Genomic DNA, 20,577 nt, shown 5'->3' with positions numbered 1-20,577 from the left:
TAAAAATATCAAACTACAATGGATTGGATTACGTTTTTTTGTTCTTATGTTAAAGATTATGTCAATCATATGGATTGGGAGCTTACAAAACCTGATTAAATAATATTAATTGTTTGATTACTGAGCACAAGATAAAGAAGTTGAATATCCAGGTCTCTGTGATTAGATCGCTCTGATTGGCTGGGAAGAACAAGTGTACAACAACGTAGGAATGACGTTAATTTACAAAGACGAATGATGTGGCAAAAATCAAAGGGCGAATAGAAAGAAGTAGTCCCACTATTGTATTAGTGCCATTTATATTTTGTAAGATTGCACTGTAATGTTGCTGTTCCTTTTCGCAGAAAACACATTCAATTATGAATTTAAAAACAATAAAAGACGAATTATACACGCCGGTTTGCGCTTATTTTAAATGTAATAATGTGATTGCGTATCCATCCGCCTCATTGAGAGGACTTCCATTTCCGGGATGTTTTCACCGCTGACCAACCTCCGCCGCCATTGCAGGTCCAGGGAGTCGGTGTAGCGGCAGTCAGTCGTTAGCCAGGGGAAGCCAGCAAGTCAACGCTTTCGGGACGGATAAAAACAAGTATCATCACACCGACAGCTCGTTTTTGAAAAGGCGTTAATTCGGGCTTTAGATTAGAGGCTCCCTGGCTGTGCGGCTGGGATCTGAGAGAAGAAGAAAACGAAGAAGAAGAAGTCGTAGTTTGTTAGCAGAAGAAGAAACCGGAGGAGAGTGTGTGTGAGAGAGAGGAACCGCCATGGCTCAGATCCTGCCTATTCGCTTCCAGGAGCACCTGCAGGTACATGGATGAATGAATGTCAACATCGTTGCCTTGCGTTTTTGTCACAGTCTCGGCAGCGACCGCGGAGACTTTTCAAAGACAAGCCGGGCGCTTTGCTAGCAGGCTAGGTTAGCATCCGCGAGCTATGCTAACTTAGCCATGACAGGGTGGATGACGTTTATCTTAAGTTAGCATGTAGCATTCCTGCTAACACTTTGACACAGCCTCAATTGTCCGATGAATATTTGACGAAATACGACATTTCACTCAAAGGAGAAAACGTATTTCCATGTTACTTGTCGGTCTCTACGTATTTATCTTTTGAATTGTTCCGTTCTATTGAATATTTAACGCAATAAAATGCGTTTGAACAGCTACACGTTAATTCAGAGTAAAGATGGCTCGACGGTTAATATTGCGATAAGGATGTCCAAAAATGTCACAGATATTACTTTTTAAACATCCTGACATAAATCGCATCCCACACATCACTTCATGCATATTATCATAAAGTGACAGCTGATTGTGAAAGACGTTTTCACCATCGCAGTGTGCTGATTTGATCGGCGTTGACGTGTTAAATAAGCATATAACTGTAATTTATTTGACAGTGATTACCCGAGCTCAGTGGGAGATCACGTTGGCTGGTTGTAGAAATGATCATGTGATGTGGTGTGGTGTTGGCTCGTTGAATGACTTTGTCAAACTTGGATGAGGCCCAAGAAATGCACCGAAAAAGACTTTCTGATCCTGTCTGTGAGGCAAACCCTCCCTTTGATGCAGAAAGAGGAATACTACAGGTGACACCCAGGTGTTTGAAGCCCTGTGGATTGCCTTATCTGTAGACTACACTGGGCATCTTTTATGTATTTAAAAGGCCACACTTACTATAATCTCGATTATACTCTGGTAGTGATTTACACTATAAATCATGCACATACTTTCACGGCTCCTCCATTGCACATTTTGTACATTTAATGTTTATATTTTATTTTTTTCTTAATCTATTTAAGTTACCTGCAGTTTTATAGCTTCATACTATTTTTTGCTCTAGTCCGTCTTATTTTTGCACCAAAACAAAAAAAAATGGACTCAAAAGAAATTGACGGGTATAAAAGGAATTAGTCTTCGAGGGACTGCGCTGTGATATTCAATATTAAACGAATAAAGAAAAATGAAGGCATACAGTTCTACATGAGACATTAGTGCAGATGTGAGTACTGCAAAAATTGCTGAAACAAACAATGATAATTCTGTAATGTTTAAAATGGGTTCGCTTGCATAGGGTAGATCATTTTTCACAGTATTTATTTACTTTAATGTAGCATGCAAATATTGATGTCTGATGAGGTACACCACAGTGATTCCATGATTATTAAATGAGTGACCATAACATGTTAAATAATCTTATTTACATTCAAAATCGGTTACTTAGGGATTAAGTCTGAAGTAGGGCTGCACAATATTGGGTGGGGGAGGGGGGATTATATTGTGATAGTGCTGTGCAATTAAGTGATATTTTATCATTAATTGGAGTTGTTTGGAGGCCAGTGCATAATGGCTGTGCTTTCACACATTCTCTGATGCTCAGATGATGCTCAACTCGCTGCCAATTCAGTGGAGAATAGATTGAAAAAATTAAACCAGATAAAGGCACTTTTAATGCACGTTAGGCTTACATGTTATTAGAATCTAGTACAATGTGCTGTTACTTTGTTCAATATTTAGATAACTATTATACCTGGGCCTCAATCAAACAGGTAAAATGTGCACATGCTGAGTGAAAATACATATCTTTAAATGTCATGTTTTTAATTATTGCTGTAAATTCAGTTTTTTGCAAGGCTCACTTTGTGATCATGCACTTTTAGTCTGCAGTGCTAACTCAAGCTGTAATGAATAAATGATTGGGACTTTTGGTGTTGCTATCTAGCTTTAAAAGAGAAATGTGATCCCTCTACCAGTTGACTTCAAGAAAATAATTGGTATTTTTGCACAAGAAGGCCTCAGTCTCACAGGCTTTTGTGACTGTTGACCTTAATGTAGGTGTTAACGATATGATCAGTGTTTTCCTCACCTCCCATTTTAGTTCAATGAGGGTTTTTGTTTCACACTCCTGTTCTCACTTCTGTTCCAGCCCTGTTCTGTCATTTCTAAAATATTGTCTGTAAAGAATTAACAATAAAAACTCTGAAATGGGATGTATTACATGACCCTTAATCCATAGTATTTAATAATTTAAGAAAAAATGATCTGCCATTGCAGGTGTCAGGAGGTTTTGGGCCACATGCAACATTTACTTTTAAATTTGGCAGATGCTTTAGCAATTGGTTACTTGTCATCCTCCTTGCTTTTCCAAGTTCCTTCATTGCTATCAAGCCTGAGTCTCTTCTCAGCACTGAGTTATAAAAACAGGGTTTTGACATTGACCTCTAGATAAAGGTCAGAGCGTGTGCCATTAAGGGAGATGATTGCAACTTTCAATGACTTGCTCAGTGACAGTTGAGCAGCGTAAATGTTTGACCCCACAACCTCTCGTCTTCATTGTATCTTCCTGCTGCTAAGAAAATGTCACATTGCTTGTAAGAACAGCGATGCCATTTCTTTTTTCTTGAGCCGGGTGGATGTAGTTGTTAATAGGGCTGGGCATTTGTATTTGTGACATTGTCCTTCTGCATCTTCATACAATCTGAGGCGCAGCAGTTTTAGCAACGAACAGACAGAGTGGGGATTATGCAGCGTGACTCGCTAATTAAGCAGCTGCCCAAAGCCTTCGTTAACAAATATGCTACACGGCCGAAGTCTCTACAAATAAATCAGAGAAGTGCTTTTGTGATCTTTAGTGCTTGTCAAGAAGAAAGTGCCATTCAGTGGCGGCTGGGACGTCACGCTCTCCCCGTGAAGCAGACCTGCCACTTGTCATGTGTAGACGGAGGTTGGTCGTGTTGCTGCAGTATGTTGCTTTGTTTTTTGCACAGCTTGCATATTGCATGACTCATGCCCAACTCCCGACCTTGTGCAACAATCCAAAATGCTCTAGTATCTTTGAATTAAGTTTTTCTGGTTCGCGGGAGGAGTTTCTCACCCATGCTCTTTGTTTTTATTCGATCACGTCGTTTGCCTCCTACTGCCAATTATTGGTATTGTTGTGAAATGCACCAAAGACGATGTGTCATCAAAACTACCAAAGCTGTTGGCTCTATTATGATTGGTTTGTCAGCATTTGCAGCCATAATGATTATGTAACATCTGCACGTATTTGCAAAAAATACTGACGATATATTGCTGTATTGATTTATTTTTATTATATTTTTTTTTCCCCACACCCCTAGTTGTTAGGTTGTCATGTGTTTGCTTTTAATTTTGTTGTGGCCAAAACGTTTTTTAACTCCTCAATAGATAATTAAAGGACGCACAGGGCATCAAGGCACTCTACATTAGTCTCCAGCCTAGTTTTTGTGACAGAGGTTAAGTTTTTATTCAGCTGTATGATAACTTACTGAATGTTGACTGAGCAGTGCTCGTCAAAGCTCTTTTGTGCACGCAGTTACAATGAAATGATTATGGAACGAGTTTTGACTCCTTTGTGAAGTCCTCTCGTGGGAGTGCAAATAGGAAACAAAACAGAAGAGGATTGAACTGTGTTTTTTGTCTGAAGCAAAGAGATGCATGGCATCGAAAATCACGTTTCATTTTTTCAATCAAAATCGTTACTATGTTTGTATTTTTTTGTCTTAGTGCAAACTCCATTTATTTCCTTCAGATTACTTAAAGCACTGCACTCTGGTTATAAGGTGACTGCATCTAGCTTTCCCGTATGTGTGTCTTTGCCGCTTCTCAAGGTCATTTGGATGACTAATCGACACCCAAGGGATCTACAGCAACTGTCACGAACGCATGGCCTGCATATGCTGTTTCATACATGTTCCACAGCATGCAACACAAAATACAAACACAGATATCAATATTGAGATATTAAGATGCATATCTTGTTATGATTACACATTGGATTCTCCTCCTGTGGGCTCCCTTCTGATTGGTTTGTCCGTTCATCCTGCTGGCTGTGATGCAGTAATAGAGCAGGAGGAACCCCTGCTCGCTTATTGGCACACTATAGAAGCTGGATCCTGATGAGATAACCTTGACTGCAGCTCATGGCACTGCTTTGGTACTGTCATGATTTTTCACACAGCTTTGATTGCATGCAGGTTTAGCAAAGCTGGCATACATACAACCGTTTTGGACAGCCTAGTTTTTGACTCACTGTATTGACTGTCAGGATAAATGGCATCAGTAGGGCGACTATGATGCACATTTTCAATTAGTAACCGTGTAATTGTTGCGTAATTATTCTGAAACCGGCTGTCATTTCTTGAGTGATGGTAAACTTAACATGGGAGAAGGATGTGATGACGTAGTTACATTGGCCTTGTCACATTACAAACAAAGGTAGTGTTTGTTCACAATTGTATCCTCTCTATTTTATCAGACTGTGATAAACGGCATATCTGAAAATGGGCCTCAGTTGTCACGTTTCAGTGACTTTAATAAAGGTTCATTGCAGCTTTGCGATGCACTCTGTAAATGGTTTGCATCTCAAAATTAGGGACTAAAAGTAATCATTTGATGTTTCAAAACAGAGCTTACGCAAACGATTCTCACTGTAACATTTTTAACAGGATTAAAAATCTTCTAGAAGAAGGGTTTTGAGCTTATGTTGTGAACCAGCTTAAATTTAAAGCAAGCATTTGCCTTTGTCTGCTGTCGCTTGTCTTTCTTCCTCCTCCTATCCTTTACTCCTAACTTTACAATTCTGTGTCCTCTGTCTTTTCGGTCAACTTGCACAGTTTGCAGTTTCATATGTCATCCATTTATATAGTGTAGTGTAGACTCCAGTTAAAGAATTTTAATTGCACCAGTTTCGAGCAAAATCTCTAACGTTTGGTCTCTCATCTTTTGCACACACACGCTACTCCTTGCAAACGTAATTCTAGTAACTAAAAGCAATCTTGAGTTTAATAAATGAATGAATGACGCAAATTAAAGGAGCAGTACTGTAAAGAAGCTTTAAATGATCAGTTTTAATTTGAAACTTTTCTTCGATATCCATTTGCAACATTAAACCTATTTGTTGTCGTCAGAGATTTCCCAAGCAAACAATAATTAGTGAGCAGGATTTTCCAGGACCCTCTGCAGTACCTTAAAACGATTTGTTGAGGGTAAAAGCAAAGTCTTAAGCTCATCAAGTATGACATTTAATCCATAAAGTTGCTCATACTTGCACAAAACTTGTGAAAACCTCCTGAGGTGTTATGGGTGAGTTGCTTGTGTGAACACGAGCAGATTTTTCACTCTGACTTTATCCAGAGCTTCTCCTGCCAGTCTGCGTGAGCCGATGTGAGAACGCAGCAGGATATAATCAGGAGAATTCACCGCGAGCGAGCGAGTGGGAGGGGGGATGACGTTTATTCCCTGCAATCAGCGCACGACCATAGTGAACATAGACTGTTATGCTCTCTGTGCACATAAATAAACTGTATTATCCGCTATGTTCTTCCTCGCTTTGTTGTTGATATTGTGATTCTGTTGAACTCCATGAAGCATTGCTATAAAGGCTCATATCTTTATTGTAATCCAACAGTAAAACTGCCTCTTGGCGTTGTGTGTCAACAACCAGATCAGGAAAATTTCAAGGACAGTCCTCCTTAAATTTTCCCCCAAAAAAATCAGGATTGCATGTGTGAAAACGGCTTCATGTGAGTATTTCATATGCATGTCCATAATGACATTTTACAGGTTAATGGACTTTCCCTCTTTATATGGTTTAAAGTAACTTAAATGTAAATACTGTGATGTATACAAAACATGTCCTCACAGCCGACATGAACATTTTCTGTTAAACTTTTAACCACAAATTCCAATTTGGAGGCACGATTAAGGAAATGAACGTTTGTTTGCAGGAGTTATTGCAGTAATTAATAACAGTTGTAGCACATTAGCCCTTTTCATCACAGCCTAGTATCATTTAGTGTCCACAGATCTCACCATTCAGTATTAAAATAATATATTATCATAACCGCAGAGATAAAACATAACATCTCCCTGATCACATGTAATAAGTATACAACATGTTTAGTTCAAATGTAATGTTTGTTTCCTGAGAAGCGATTTAGTTCTTTGAATGTTTGACACCATAGGTCTTGAAATCTTGCTCTTAATGTATCAAACTCAGATTGAGTCATGTTTGCTGTAACCTTTGTGGGAGGGCCTTTAGTTTATTGTGCCATGCTCTTTAAATATCACCTTACAAGGTTAGCATGCTGCACTTTGGACTGTGCTAGTAACTGACCAGCTGATGTCCCGTGACAGGCTGCTGAGGATACAAATCTGCTGAACACTTGACATTTTGCAGCACTGTCTAAATGTGAGATAAAGGGAGCATTTGAGAGAAAAAGGAAACTGCAGTCCCAAAACCACCTCAGCAGATCTGGCCAGGAGTGAAGATGGATAGGGTCCAGAAACGCATGCATTCCTTCCTCCTCTACTCCTTTATCTTACATTAAAGGCAGCCCTCTTGCTCCTCACCCCTGGGCTGGTCACATGTCCCCCACCAGTGTCACATGGTGTTGGAGGAGGCAGCACTGGGCAGGCCTGTTGTTTCAGTCCCGGTAGACAATAGGTCCCTGGTTTCCTGTTGTGGAGCGCTGCAGTGAAGTGCTGCAAGCCTCAGCACATTACATCGCACATCCTTCCCTGCCCTCCCTTGAACTTTACATGTACAGGGCACACAGGCCTTTTTTTTCTGCTGAGCAAGATGCTGCTTTCCTTTGAAGGAAGAGCACATAGGTTAAATCCACAGATGAGACTCCCTGTAGGTCAATATGAATGGGCCAAATCTGCTGAATGACTCTTTATCTCTATCTGTCACTTACAGCCGTCAGCTCTATTTTAATGGGAATTTACTGAGCTGAAGGCTGCATTTTAGTATTGCTTATTTGCATTTGGCAAGAGATGAAGAGGAATATTATTGATTTTTGGACTTTTATCAAACATATGCATGATATGTTATTCACCAGCTGCAGAGTAGCTTCAGTAAGAAAGATAGTACATGCAAGATGAAGGACTTTAAACCTTTAAAAACACTGTAGTACTGCAACACAATCCATTTTTAATCTGTGTTTACCAGTTTATGCCAAGGTAATCCCAAGGACCCCTTCTTAAATGACATGTTTGTGAATTTTGTTCTCATCCCCCGATAACATGGTGGGATTTGTTTAGACTTACGGTGGCGTGTTTTGGTTCTCTGCACTGCACTTACTCACACTGAATGGAGTTGATAATAGCAGAGAGTCCTGCGTCACCGTCCAAGCTCCTCCTTTATCCTCAGTGAGTTCTCGGGCTGCCACCTTAAACTTAACAATTAAAATAATCAGTCAAGAAATGCCCAAATCCCCCAATCAGCTGCTTCTATGGCCGAGTTCCCTGCACTGATACTCTCTGCTCCAGTGATGATTATCATTGAAGATAGCTGAACTACTTTTCTACTAGACACTGCTACAACATTTTTAAGTGCTGGGCAATTAATTGAGCTTCGATTTCCATTCTTATTTTTATTTCCCACAGTCATGAAAACATGAAAATGAAGATATTTCTGCCATAATGGATCAGCCGTAATTGTGACATTTTTTTTAGGTGAAACATGAGCTCAAACGCTCGTGGCCTTCCTATAAACATCATTTCTTTAAGATTATTTTCAGAAAATAAGTGATTAGGCTGCAGTAAGGCAGAGAGGTAGAGTTGATGGTTTGTCAAGGGACTAATAATAGTGACACGTGAGTGTAATAGTGAACCACCACCTTTCAATGGTGTTCCTGTTGCTGCCATTTCACTGGCCAGCTGCCCATGTTCAGGAAATTAAAGCAGGGCTGCATGCAGGCTGCATCAGCTGCTAATGTAAATTGATTCCTCCTCTTGACTGTGCTTTTAATTCTGTGATCACGCATTATTCTACGTCCTTTCTAAATTCTTTTTTGTACTGTTTTTATTTTTAATATCTGCTGTTCCAGAGTAATTTTCTTCATCACAATGCGAAAGTGTTTTTGATGATCTCCATTTCACTCAACCCTGATTTATATTTCTGTGTTGAGTCAAGTCAGAGCCTCTGCAATTACCTCTAATCACCCTCAAAGTCGTGAGCGTTTACCTGTGCGCTGGCATGCCTGCGTAGCTCTACCAATATATCTCACAAATTGTTAGTTTGCAGCAGGGTTTCCAAGCCCCTTTGTAACAGAGATTAGACTTTCCCACAGCACGTTCCCCCATGGAGCTACAGTAATAGTTTTACTTTGGCAAACCTTAGCATTTCCTGCTAATCTAATGACTCAGTTACTCGTCAGACCTGTTTATCCTTTACACAACTGTTCATCTCTGTTCAGTACGTACTAAATCTCCACCATCAGTACCTCTTTGTACTTTTATCATGAATCTGCCATTCCGTTATTTTATTGTCCAGTGTATGTTTATGTTAACAGAAAGAGGCCAACCGAGCAGGTCCTCATCAAGAGCGATGCATTCAATAGGCTACTGCAGAGGCTTTTGCTTTCAAAACGATGACGGCAGATGAACGGCATGTTATACTTTGTCTTGCTTTGAAAATACCAGACCAATTTCCAGACATGGTCTGCAGCAGGACTTGAATCAGCATACATCCGGTTCCCAACAAATCCCTACAGACTGAGCGCCTGCTGCCCCAAATATACAGCACCAGACAGTTTGCTACCGCTCTGCTGCTACCGTCCATGTGTCGAGATGACGTCTGCAGCTACCATGCACATTACCGTGCAGAATCACTCCAGAATTTTACATGAGTTTTTAGCTGATATCTAGTTTTTCCCCTGTTGATATCCTTTTGGGAATAGGCAGTTGTTGTTGTAAAGACATTGATACAGCATTCCCCAAGTTTAAAGCAGCTGTCCACAGCCAAGGCATGCTAAAATAAATCACAAGATTACTTCCTACATTGTTAGTAGCTCCACTGGTTTGACCTGCTTTCACCTAAATTCCTGCTCATTGAAGTCACGGCAACGTGAGCCCACAGCGGTCTTTTACTGCCAAGTCTCCATAGCAAACCAGTCTGACAGACCATACTGTGGATGTCCGTCTTCAAAGCAATACAGCATCTGCTTTTCTGTTGTTTATCGTAATTCTAATGGAGCGGGGTACCTTATTCATTGTGATTTAAGCTATTCAGCTCTTCCTGTTTTACGAGAGCTTTTCATTATGAATGAAAGGGCTTCCTGCATATCCCAGAATAGATGAGAGAGAGAGAGAGACCCTAAATCTCAATATAAAACTATTGTCTATTGATGGAGGGTAACCTTCCTCTTCTGTCTGGTTTTACGAAATACATGTTTACTCTTGGTTTGAATCAACTATCACTTCAAAGCATATTGAAGGTTTTATAAATCTCTGATCAGTCAAACTTCTGAACAGTGATGACTGAGCAGATTCATTCCATTTCCTTACAATATTTTCTGAGCATGCTCTTTGTCTGGTCTTTGAGTAAACACTGCATGAGTAAACATGGCTGCCGGCTCTTGACAATTGCTGTGATAAGCAACTTGAAAGCAACGACGACGTTACCCTATGATGTCACCCTTGACAGACAATAAAAAAAACCTGAGACACTGCGATGAATGCTAGCTACAGATTAGCTTTTAGTCCTTTCCTAATAGCTGGTTGGAGGACTTGTGCTGAAAGGTCAGTTAATGCAGTGTCAATGAGAGGGAACCAGGTTACACACACACACACCAGAGAAGAATGTGGGTGGAGTAGAGCTGAGGGTGTGTCCTGTCATTGATAAAAGGTGTACTCCTTTCGTTGAGCAGTTCCTGGAACTGTGGTTTGTGTTTGCTGATTAGGACTCAACTTTGGCAAGTAGTCACACATTATCAGGCCTTGAAATGAACCAATACAGGCCAGGGGCAAACTGTGCCTATGGATGACGAGCCAAGGAGCTCTTCTATGGATCACAGAACTGACCTGACATTTTAAAGTCTTACATTAAGAGGCCTTAAATGGTGACACTAACCAACCTAAATGGCAACTGAAGGAAGGTAGTCGTTAATACTAACCTTTCAGCCATTATCTTGATAGTCTTTGTGATTTTATTTGAGAGTTCACAGTAATTCATCATAAGCAAACATTTAATGCTACAAAGTGGCTTTGTCAGATTTTGAAGCGGTTAACTTTTCTCCTGTGCAGCTGAGCACACTGTTAATGACTCGTGTCTTCCTGTTATAATATATTAATGACCATTGACAGTCCTCAAGTCACATGATTTTTTTTTTTTATAATTGAACAGGAAGTATTTTACTTGCTGCTTTCCATACAGCCGCAGCGCCTGAAATTTGGTCAGGAAGCTTCAGGTAAATTATACAACGTATGTAGCGGGGTCTATTGCTGATGGGTTGGGAAAGAAGAGGAAGTTGCAACACTAACACATGGGCCATAGAAAATGATGTTGGTAGTTTCATTTCCTCCAGACTTACTTCACTACATTTGCAGTTTGTCAGCAGGAACGCTCTGGAGTTCTGATGGTGTAATCATCACATCGCCACGTACACTGGTAGAGTTACAATACAGCTTGCAGTGGTTTCCCTTTTATTGTTGCAATCATGATGCATGGTTTGTACTTGTTCAACAGTCTTGACAATCCTGCCCAGAGCGGTTCTGGCTCTGCCCTCAGCAGGTATTGCTGTGTCAGGGTTTGTGTGAGGCAGGCAGGATACCCTGTTGTTCCAGCCTTGGCAGCACAAACCAGCCGTCAGCTTTGCAGAGCGGAGAACGGCCAAGTTTTAAACCAAAATTCTGCCCTTTTTTATTGCATTGATTGTTCTGCCTAGGTAGAATAGCTTTTGGACTACCTTTTAGATTAGTAGTTTATGTAAGTAAGCTAAGTAACATAATCTTTATAACCGCTTATTCTGTGGCAGTACAGACATACTCACACACAACTGTAGAACTACTCCAAGCTTTGCATCCTAAACTACTGCAAGAAGTCAGACCTTGAAACCCTGCTGTTTTTCAGGCTTCAGTGTTGTGTAATGTGGTTGTAGTTTCCTCTTTGGACCTACTCTTTGAGAATTTGGCGTTGGAGTAGCTCTCCACCCAGTCCAGCTCTCTAATTGTTGTGACCACTGCACAGCTCCATGTGTCCAAAGAGCTGCTGCTCAGTGTCGGCCCTGTTGACCTCATTGTCTGGCTGTGCTTGTGAGAGACAGCTGAGCAGGGCGTCAAAGCTCTCCTTATTAAACTCTGTTGTTGTTTGGTCAGCACCAGGCATTTCTACTCATTTGACTGTTTCACATTATCAGAAATGCACTCGATCAAAAGGGATTTTAGCATTATTCCAATATGAACCTTTGAAATAAACACACATTTTATATTAACTTTGCACTTAGTTAATAGTGTTGTTATTTTTAGTTCAGGAGACGGGACATCGGCCTCCACTAACGGAGCCTGAATGGCTCTGGATGTTTGTAACTGTAATCGTGCACTGGTGAAAACGCACATGGAGATAAAAGTTTTTACACTAACTACATTTTATTCAATTAGTGTTTTATCTAGTGGCCCCACGGTAGCTCTCTGTGGCCTCGAGCCCTTAAAACATGCTAAATGTAGTCATTAATCCTTCTTGTAAACTACATTTCACTGACCCTCTGCAGGCTTCTTATCTAGTTCAGTTGAGTTTATTCGTTTCTTTGACAGAGCTCATGAACAAAACAATTGTTGGTCCAGAGTTAGCTACGATATCTAAGCGACGCCTGTGGTCCCTGGCCTGGAAGATTTAAAAATCATACTACACAGTTTAAACGGTTCAAAAACAATCTAAGTTAGCATTTCACACACACAGTGCATTACGTTAAAAATGACAGTCATTAGCTTCCCTACATGTTGGAAGACGGTTCAATACAAGTAATAGCATGATAGGTTTGCTTTAAGACAGGTTTTGTTTTTTAAAGATACTGAAGCTTTTGCAGTCTCTCATTTGGGGTTATGATTGTATTAAATGTTCCTGTCGCTCCCACTGAAACACAGCCCATAAAAAGTTTTCTTCAATGTAGCCTAGCTCTAACACGACCGCTGTTTGTTCTTTCTCCTTAGCTCCAAAACTTAGGGATCAATCCTGCCAACATAGGCTTCAGCACCCTCACCATGGAGTCGGATAAATTCATCTGTATCCGGGAGAAGGTGGGCGAGCAGACTCAGGTGGTGATCATCGACATGGCCGACCCCAATACACCCATCCGCAGGCCCATCTCGGCGGACAGCGCCATCATGAATCCAGCCAGCAAAGTCATTGCACTTAAAGGTAAGACTGTTTCTCTGCTTCACAAAATATTTGTCAAAATCAGTCTAGGCACCACCAGAAAGAGAGAGAGCTACTTTACTTCACATCACTGTTGTATTTAAATTAACTCCACTGAAGGAATCTGCAGCATTCAACTGTGGCATGTTGTTTCAGTTTAGCAACATTATCAGTTTGTTTATTCAGAGTATTTATGAATTATTTCCATCTATTTATGTCCATAAACATCCAGCTACTTTATTTCTCCACTGAGGTAGTTTTTTATTGACCAACAAACATTTGTCCTGTATATATTCAGTATAGCATATTTTTATTCATTTTGTCTAGCATCCATGATTGCTTTGACTTTTTTGTTGTTTTTTGTTTTTGTCTTTTCTATGTTCCTTTATTTTTCTTTACTGCTTTCTTATGTGTTTGCAGACGGTGAGTTGAAATTTAACTACTTCATTGTGGAAGTGAAATCCTGTTTTCAAGACAAAATTTATCGAAATGATCCCATTCAGCATTTCCCTCTTTGGTGTACACATGAACTATAAAGTAATTTAACATTAACCAACACTGTGTACCTTTTGGCCGTGGACTAGTACGAAAATAAAGATGGCCTAGCTTGGATTGTTTTGTACACATTTATTGATCTATTGTTAGAAAAAGATCTTTATCTTCGAGGCCATTCAAACAATTTCTTCGTAAACAGGATTTAGCTTTCACAGCATTATAGCTTGCTGGCCTTTCATCATTTTTATTACATGTACAAGTGATTTAGAAGCTGTGGTAATACTGTGGGTAAAACTGATTTCATTTTAATTCACATTTCTTTTCGATTTTCATTTTGACGATTAATGTCTCCTTCTATCTATGTGTGATGTGATAATTATCCACACCCGCTCTTTCATGTGATCCCCATACTGTGTTTAATACAACTCATCGAGCAACATTTGACACACCCATTGCTCTCTTTACTGAGACCTCCAGTTTACCGTCCAGCCTCCCAGAAAGTGTAGACATGATGGCTTGTAACCGGCGTGGAAAGTCTGATGGCATGTGAACGCTGCATTGATTTAATCGTTTCTGATGGGACCTCCTTGTAGCATAAGTAGTTCCAGATGAGGAATGAACAGCAGGGACAGACTTTGGCCTGCGAAGCTCACTTGTCAGGGTGTGAAAAAATAAAGTTAAGCTGTCGAGCAGATCCGAGAGCCCAACAATCCTGTGTGTCCATCTGTCTGCGTTCAGCTCCTCGCCTTATCCAACTATTACAACAGCAGTTTGTGAGCCAACAGCTTGTGTCTTAGGATTTGTGGCTAAACTCTTTCTCAGTAATGACTGGACGTCTGAAGCTCCCTTCAGCTCTTTTTGTTGGCCTGTTGTAAAATTACCAAATTATTGATTAGTTATGAATATCTTTAGCACATTGGCATAACCATGTTGTTTTAATGCAATTTGTTTAACTTGGATCGATACGCAAACCTCTCACCAGGCTTGGAAGGAATTATTTCAACCAAACATACTTGTTGATCCTCAGTTAGTGTTAAGTAACAGCTTTAGTTTGGAGCCAAACAACAAACTTATCCCTGAGATATCTACTTTGTCAAAGTTATACGCTCAACAGAATGTTATCTCAGACACTTCCTCTTTGTCCATTCACAACATGAACCGTTTCAACTCTTTCTGCGGCATTCAAAAGCTCACTTCTGCAAGGGGAAGTATTGCAATCTGCACAACCACTCCGGCATGTTAGGTGGCCTTTCATTCAGTCTCTTTGTTTATAAAAGGAATATCTGCATAGTTATAATGATGAAGCAGATTATAGGGTTGATGCTGACATGTTTACAGTAGGCGAGCTGTCCCTCCTCTCTTTGATGCATTCATCTAAAGAAGTCGGACAGCTTTGCTGGACTCATGAGGATGTGGTGCAATATGCACTGAGTAACACATTGTGTACTTAAACCTTTATAGAGAGAGCTCATTGCTGTCAATCATGTGACATATAAACTCATTACAATAGTTATCTCTGCATGGTTACATTTTGCACAGCAAACCCACAAGCCTCGTACAGTTTCTCAGAGGAAGCTGATTGGATGAGTGAGTTCAGCCTTTTCATTTTAAAGTTAAACAGAAGCCAAAAAGGTCACCTTAAATGGTTCATGGTGATCAACTCGGCTGGTTAACCTGAGGAAATACTGTCAGGCTTTTATTTGGATTAAAAGTAATTTAACATTTCTACAGTGCAAAGGATATGTTGTGACTTAGTGAACAGCAGCATTAAGAAGAGTTTTAGGTGAAGTTGTAGCACCTGTCTTTAGCTCAGTGTTAAAGCAGCATAGGATCGTTAAACCCCTCCTCCCTCCTTCCACTCCCCCACTGTCTTTCCTGCTCACTCTTCCGTGATGATGCCTCTCAGCCGACCTTGTCATGTGACTCAGTATCAAGCCTTAACCTTTTCATGTAACCGTCTCTGAAGAACCGTCGCAATGCACACACACACACACACACACACACATGCACACGTTCAACCTCTGATCGTGGAAATTAAAAAAAAAAAACAAAGAAAAATCCTCTGCTTTGCTCTCTTAAATTTGGCTGCTGCTTCGAGTGGTCCATCCTCTACCTCTGATCCCTCGGCTTAGTGATGGCAGAATGATCTTGACGTTTGTGCTCGTGCATCGGTCTTTGCTTCTTCTTTTTTTTCTCACACAACGATGAGAACTGAATAATAAGCAAACAAGGAAGTCACACTGCTTCTAAATTAAGCTTTAGCTCTCTAAATTAACCTGAACTAATAGACAAAAATATCCAGGTGAGTGAAACTACTTTTGAAAATCTAGCTTCTGATCTGTTACCTGAACGTCATCAAACGTAACTTCAGTTGTTCACGACTTCAACATAATCAACCATGGAAACATACCTGACCCCTCTCCTCTGAAAGTCTCTCACTGGTTTTAACACTCTCCCACATCGATGGTGCCTGTATAACTGTCCCACTCCACTGTTGTGTATTTGACACAGACGCAGATGTGTTTACCTTTTTTGTGAGTTGTTTGTTGCTTCTACCCTCTTCTTTGTCTGCTTTGTTTTTCTCTCGATGAAGGCTGTTCTTTTGGTGGGGCGGGCCACGTAGTCGGATATAATAACACATTAAATGTAGACTGAGAGCATCAATGAAACTCCTTTGAAAAGCTTTGATAGTTTAGGTTAAATTCTGTGCGAGGTGTGCATGTAGCTGTAGACTTTTGGGCTCATTGGATTGTGAAGTGTATGCACACTCAAACTTCTACTTTTCATTTTGTTTAGAGACAAATATTTATGTTGCATTAAATATAGGATTACAACTTTTATAATAAAACAACTTAAAACGTAAATAAATCTGCAAAACAAATTTGTAAAAAAAAATCAAGCTAGCTGTTTGTTAGCATCACTTTAAGTGTCTTATTTTAAGTCTTTTTGAGAATCCTGTTTATAGAAATTCATAACGATCAAGATATCTTTAGCATTTCAATCACTATTTATTAATCCTTAATGTCCATATTTACTGTCACTAGTGTGTTGACGATAAATACATGGCACCAACTTAGTCCTGAACCTGCTTCAAGTGCACATCAAGGACGACTTGTTCAGCCTCTTAGAAGTCCAAAATTTTATTCCCTTGTTCATTTATTTCTGTGCAAACTGTCTCTCCACACCTCAGATTTGACACTATTTCCGACTACAGCATGTGCGGCACCCCCTTTTTATCCCTCATGGCGTCCTTGCTTGATGTCCTCTGTGCCATGACTGCCAATATTTCAAATTTGAATCTTTTCTATTGAAATTTGGTGTTTTTCTTTTCCTGTGTAATATTGTGTGGACGCGCTGTTGTCAGAAACTATAACCTTCTTCCGGGGCCCGGCTCCTGCCCCCTCTCTCCCCACATGTAGCCGCCAAAACTCTTCAGATCTTCAACATCGAGATGAAGAGCAAGATGAAGGCTCACACCATGACGGACGACGTTACCTTCTGGAAGTGGATCTCCCTGAACACAGTGGCACTTGTGACTGACACTGCCGTCTACCACTGGAGCATGGAGGGTGACTCGCAGCCTGTGAAAGTCTTTGACCGCCACTCCAGCCTGGCAGGCTGTCAGATCATCAACTACCGCACTGATGCTAAGCAGAAATGGCTGCTGCTCATCGGCATCTCAGCCCAGGTGACTTACCACAAATGTCCTGGTGGAGGTTTAGAGCTTGAAACACATCTTCCTCACAGAGAATAAACGGAAAAGAAATGTTTAAGAATACAAACCCGTTCAGCGCTGGGGCACCAGAAGCTTTATTTTGCATTAATCTTTTTGTATTATTTGGTATTTTTCAGCAAAACCGGGTGGTGGGAGCCATGCAGCTCTACTCTGTCGACAGAAAGGTCTCTCAGCCCATTGAAGGCCATGCTGCCAGCTTCGCCCAGTTCAAGATGGAGGGAAACACAGAGGAGTCCACTTTGTTCTGCTTCGCTGTCAGAGGCCAGGCTGGAGGAAAGGTATCAACCATCTGAACAACTTGTTAAATAGTCTTTAATATCGTTCCCATTCTTTAACCGACCCCTTGACTCTCCTTCTGCTTCTCATGATTGCTTGGCTTCTCCTAGTTGCACATCATTGAGGTGGGGACGCCACCGACTGGTAACCAGCCGTTTCCAAAGAAAGCAGTGGATGTGTTCTTCCCTCCAGAGGCCCAGAACGACTTCCCTGTGGCTATGCAGGTACGAGTACATGATTGACCGCCCGGCTCAGGATTCAGCTGTCGCTTCCTCAGAGATTCAAATCTAAGCAAACGTATAAATAGTTTGAATTACTTTATGTGCAACCTTTAACCAACGAGAGACATACTGTCTGTAAAGAGGAATAAGATGCTCCGTTAGAATGTAATCTAATACTAATGATTCCCTGTGTGGTGTCATGTAAGTACACATGTTCTGGCTCTTGTTCTCGTTCTCTCATGAACCTGAAAACCTCCTGCAGATATGCAAACAGCATTCTATACGTCTGGGTTTCTTTAAAGAATAATATCAGACTCCTGAAGTTCACTGCTTCACTTTGAAAAGCCCTCCGAGTGATCGTTGTTTGTAGCGGCAGCTGCTTTCAGATATGTAACTTTATTTGTAAAGGGACCATGTGCAATGAAAACATAAATGTCACCTTTTGATGCATTGCACCAGAATTAGCCTTAAGCTAATTTACAAAAGCTGTGTCCATGTTTGTAAAGGTGTTTTGGGTTCTTCACTGTAAATGGCAAACTGACAGTAATTGCTTCCCAGGTACTTAGTGATTATATGAACAGAATTTGCTAGCTTGATTTCGTTTTCTTTTTTTAAAATTATAATCAGGTCAACAGGAAATGTGGTAGACCAAGAAATTAGTTTTTTTTTTTTTTTTCTGCTGGGCCATTTTGCTCATCTTTTTAATTGATTTTGTTTTTCCCTGTTGATGAATCATTTTTCGAAATATCATAAAGATATTTGGAAAACGTGAATCAGAAGACTGTTGAGGATTTTATGAGATCAATTTGTCTAACTTTAGAAATGTTATCTTTGTTTCTTTTGACAGATAAGCTCCAAGCAAGATGTCGTTTTCCTCATTACCAAATACGGCTACATCCACCTGTATGACCTGGAGACGGGCACTTGCATCTATATGAACCGCATCAGTGGAGAGACCATCTTTGTCACCGCTCCTCATGAGGCCACCTCAGGCATCATCGGGGTCAACAGGAAGGGACAGGTAAGGATGTCATCACACAGTGCTCATGTCACGACAGGTCCGTCGTGTTCACGTCTGGATGGAATTGTCCCGATGAACAAACAAACCATCTTTTTTTCTTTCTTTTTTTATTCACCACATTCGTCGATCCAACACAGCTAAATAAATGTAAACTAGCAAAACGTGAACAGTTCATGTGCTGGGTGAACAACAACTCGTTGTCTGTCATCATGAGGCGAGCTCAGACGCTGCGAGAGGTCATAAATAATCCAAGGTGTAGTGTTCCTCAGAGAGCGAGGGGAGCGGGTTGTGTCTTACTGTTTTTGTGAAGCTGAACCAGAGAGGAGAACTGGATCCAGCCAGCTGATGAATAATGTTGCAGCCAGGCCACACACCACATGAATAATTGAGCAGAGAAAGGAAAGCTGATCTGAGCCAGTGACGGGTCTCGTTGTGTGCTGGGGCAGTGAAGTGTGTGTGTGTGTTTATGTCAGGTGCGTGCACACACACACACACACACACACACACACACACACACACACATACATAGTGATCTCAGAGATAATGGGTCACTGTCTTCGTACCTCCAGATAAGTGTGTTAGTGGTTAACAATGTTGGTAACTTGATGCTAAGTTCTAAATGAATACAGTGGTTTTCCAATAACTCTATTCTAAAATCCACTGCTGCCTTTGTTCGACGACAAATACAAGGAAGACTGACAGAGGATCTGAAACTTGAAGTTTGTATTTCATGCTGTTTGATGTACTGCTCCTTTAAGCAGAGCAGTTAGGGATTCCCAAAATGGATCGTCTGCTTCACGTCTTGTTGCTCAGAAAAGTTCACAAACAGAGAGTTAGATATCTGAGGCGAGTTGTTGTTTAATGTTAAAGTATTGAAGTTGTTTAGTTAAGATTAATTGGGTGCGTACACATTGTCAGAACCCCCTGGAAAAAAGCATTCAACATGTCCACACACATGCAGTGTGTTAGTCAGTAAGATGAAAACATAACCTCAGGGATGTGCAGATGAGAAAAAATCAATACCTCCACATCCTCGCTGCTATTTTAAGGTGCTGAGATGTTTTCATGAATGGACATGAACAGAAATAGTTTCTACATGTTGGCGTTCTTCTTATGAACTATGAGGATTCACCATCTCATTTAGTGTTGCTTGCACACGACCTGCATTGGTCCCTTTCAGGTGTCTTCTTGATACATCATTATAAGTCCTGATTTTCTTTTCTTTCTTTCTTTCTTTCTTTTTTTTGTTTCCTATAACTACTATCCTGAACGACTGCTGTGTAGATTTAAAACACCAGCTTTTTGTTTTCAAAGTCATCCATTGCATGGGAAGGAGAGACAGAAGGGAGTAGGAGAGGGACAGAGGAGGGTAGGAGAGATGGAAGAGGGTAGGAGAGATGGAAGAGGGTAGGAGGGAAGGAGAGACAGAAGGGGGTCGGAGAGACAGAAGGGGGTCGGAGAGACGCAGAGGGACAGAGGAGAGACGCAGAGGGACTGAGTTAGAGGTGGGAACGGGTGGGGGGTTATGAGCCAACCCGACTTCCAACACCACATGACCAAAAGAGAGGCACAGCCTGGTGCCCTCAATCCTCTTAGTGCGGGTCCTCTCATCCAATCACAACCTTCTCCTCATCCACGTCATCTACACGGCATAGACCTGTGAAGTG

The 20,577-nt window shown here is 40.8% G+C and overlaps 1 protein-coding gene across 1 annotated transcript in view; it reads left to right on the top strand.

Moving 5' to 3' along the window:
* Nucleotides 1-448: 448 nt before the first annotated feature.
* The window catches only part of cltca (clathrin, heavy chain a (Hc)), a 38,978-nt gene continuing 18,849 nt past the window's right edge, over nt 449-20,577 (top strand). The window contains exons 1-6 of the mRNA XM_079355442.1: nt 449-809; nt 12,957-13,164; nt 17,076-17,344; nt 17,509-17,670; nt 17,779-17,892; nt 18,737-18,910. Coding sequence (XP_079211568.1) covers nt 768-809; nt 12,957-13,164; nt 17,076-17,344; nt 17,509-17,670; nt 17,779-17,892; nt 18,737-18,910 — 969 coding nt within the window. The 5' untranslated portion in view covers nt 449-767. The remainder of the gene's footprint in view (nt 810-12,956; nt 13,165-17,075; nt 17,345-17,508; nt 17,671-17,778; nt 17,893-18,736; nt 18,911-20,577) is intronic.

The sequence above is a fragment of the Symphodus melops genome, assembly GCF_947650265.1.
Source record: "Symphodus melops genome assembly, chromosome: 11".
Classification (NCBI taxonomy): Eukaryota; Metazoa; Chordata; class Actinopteri; order Labriformes; family Labridae; genus Symphodus; species Symphodus melops.
Note: the sequence above shows the minus strand (reverse complement) of the source record. Positions and strands in the feature narration are given on the sequence as shown.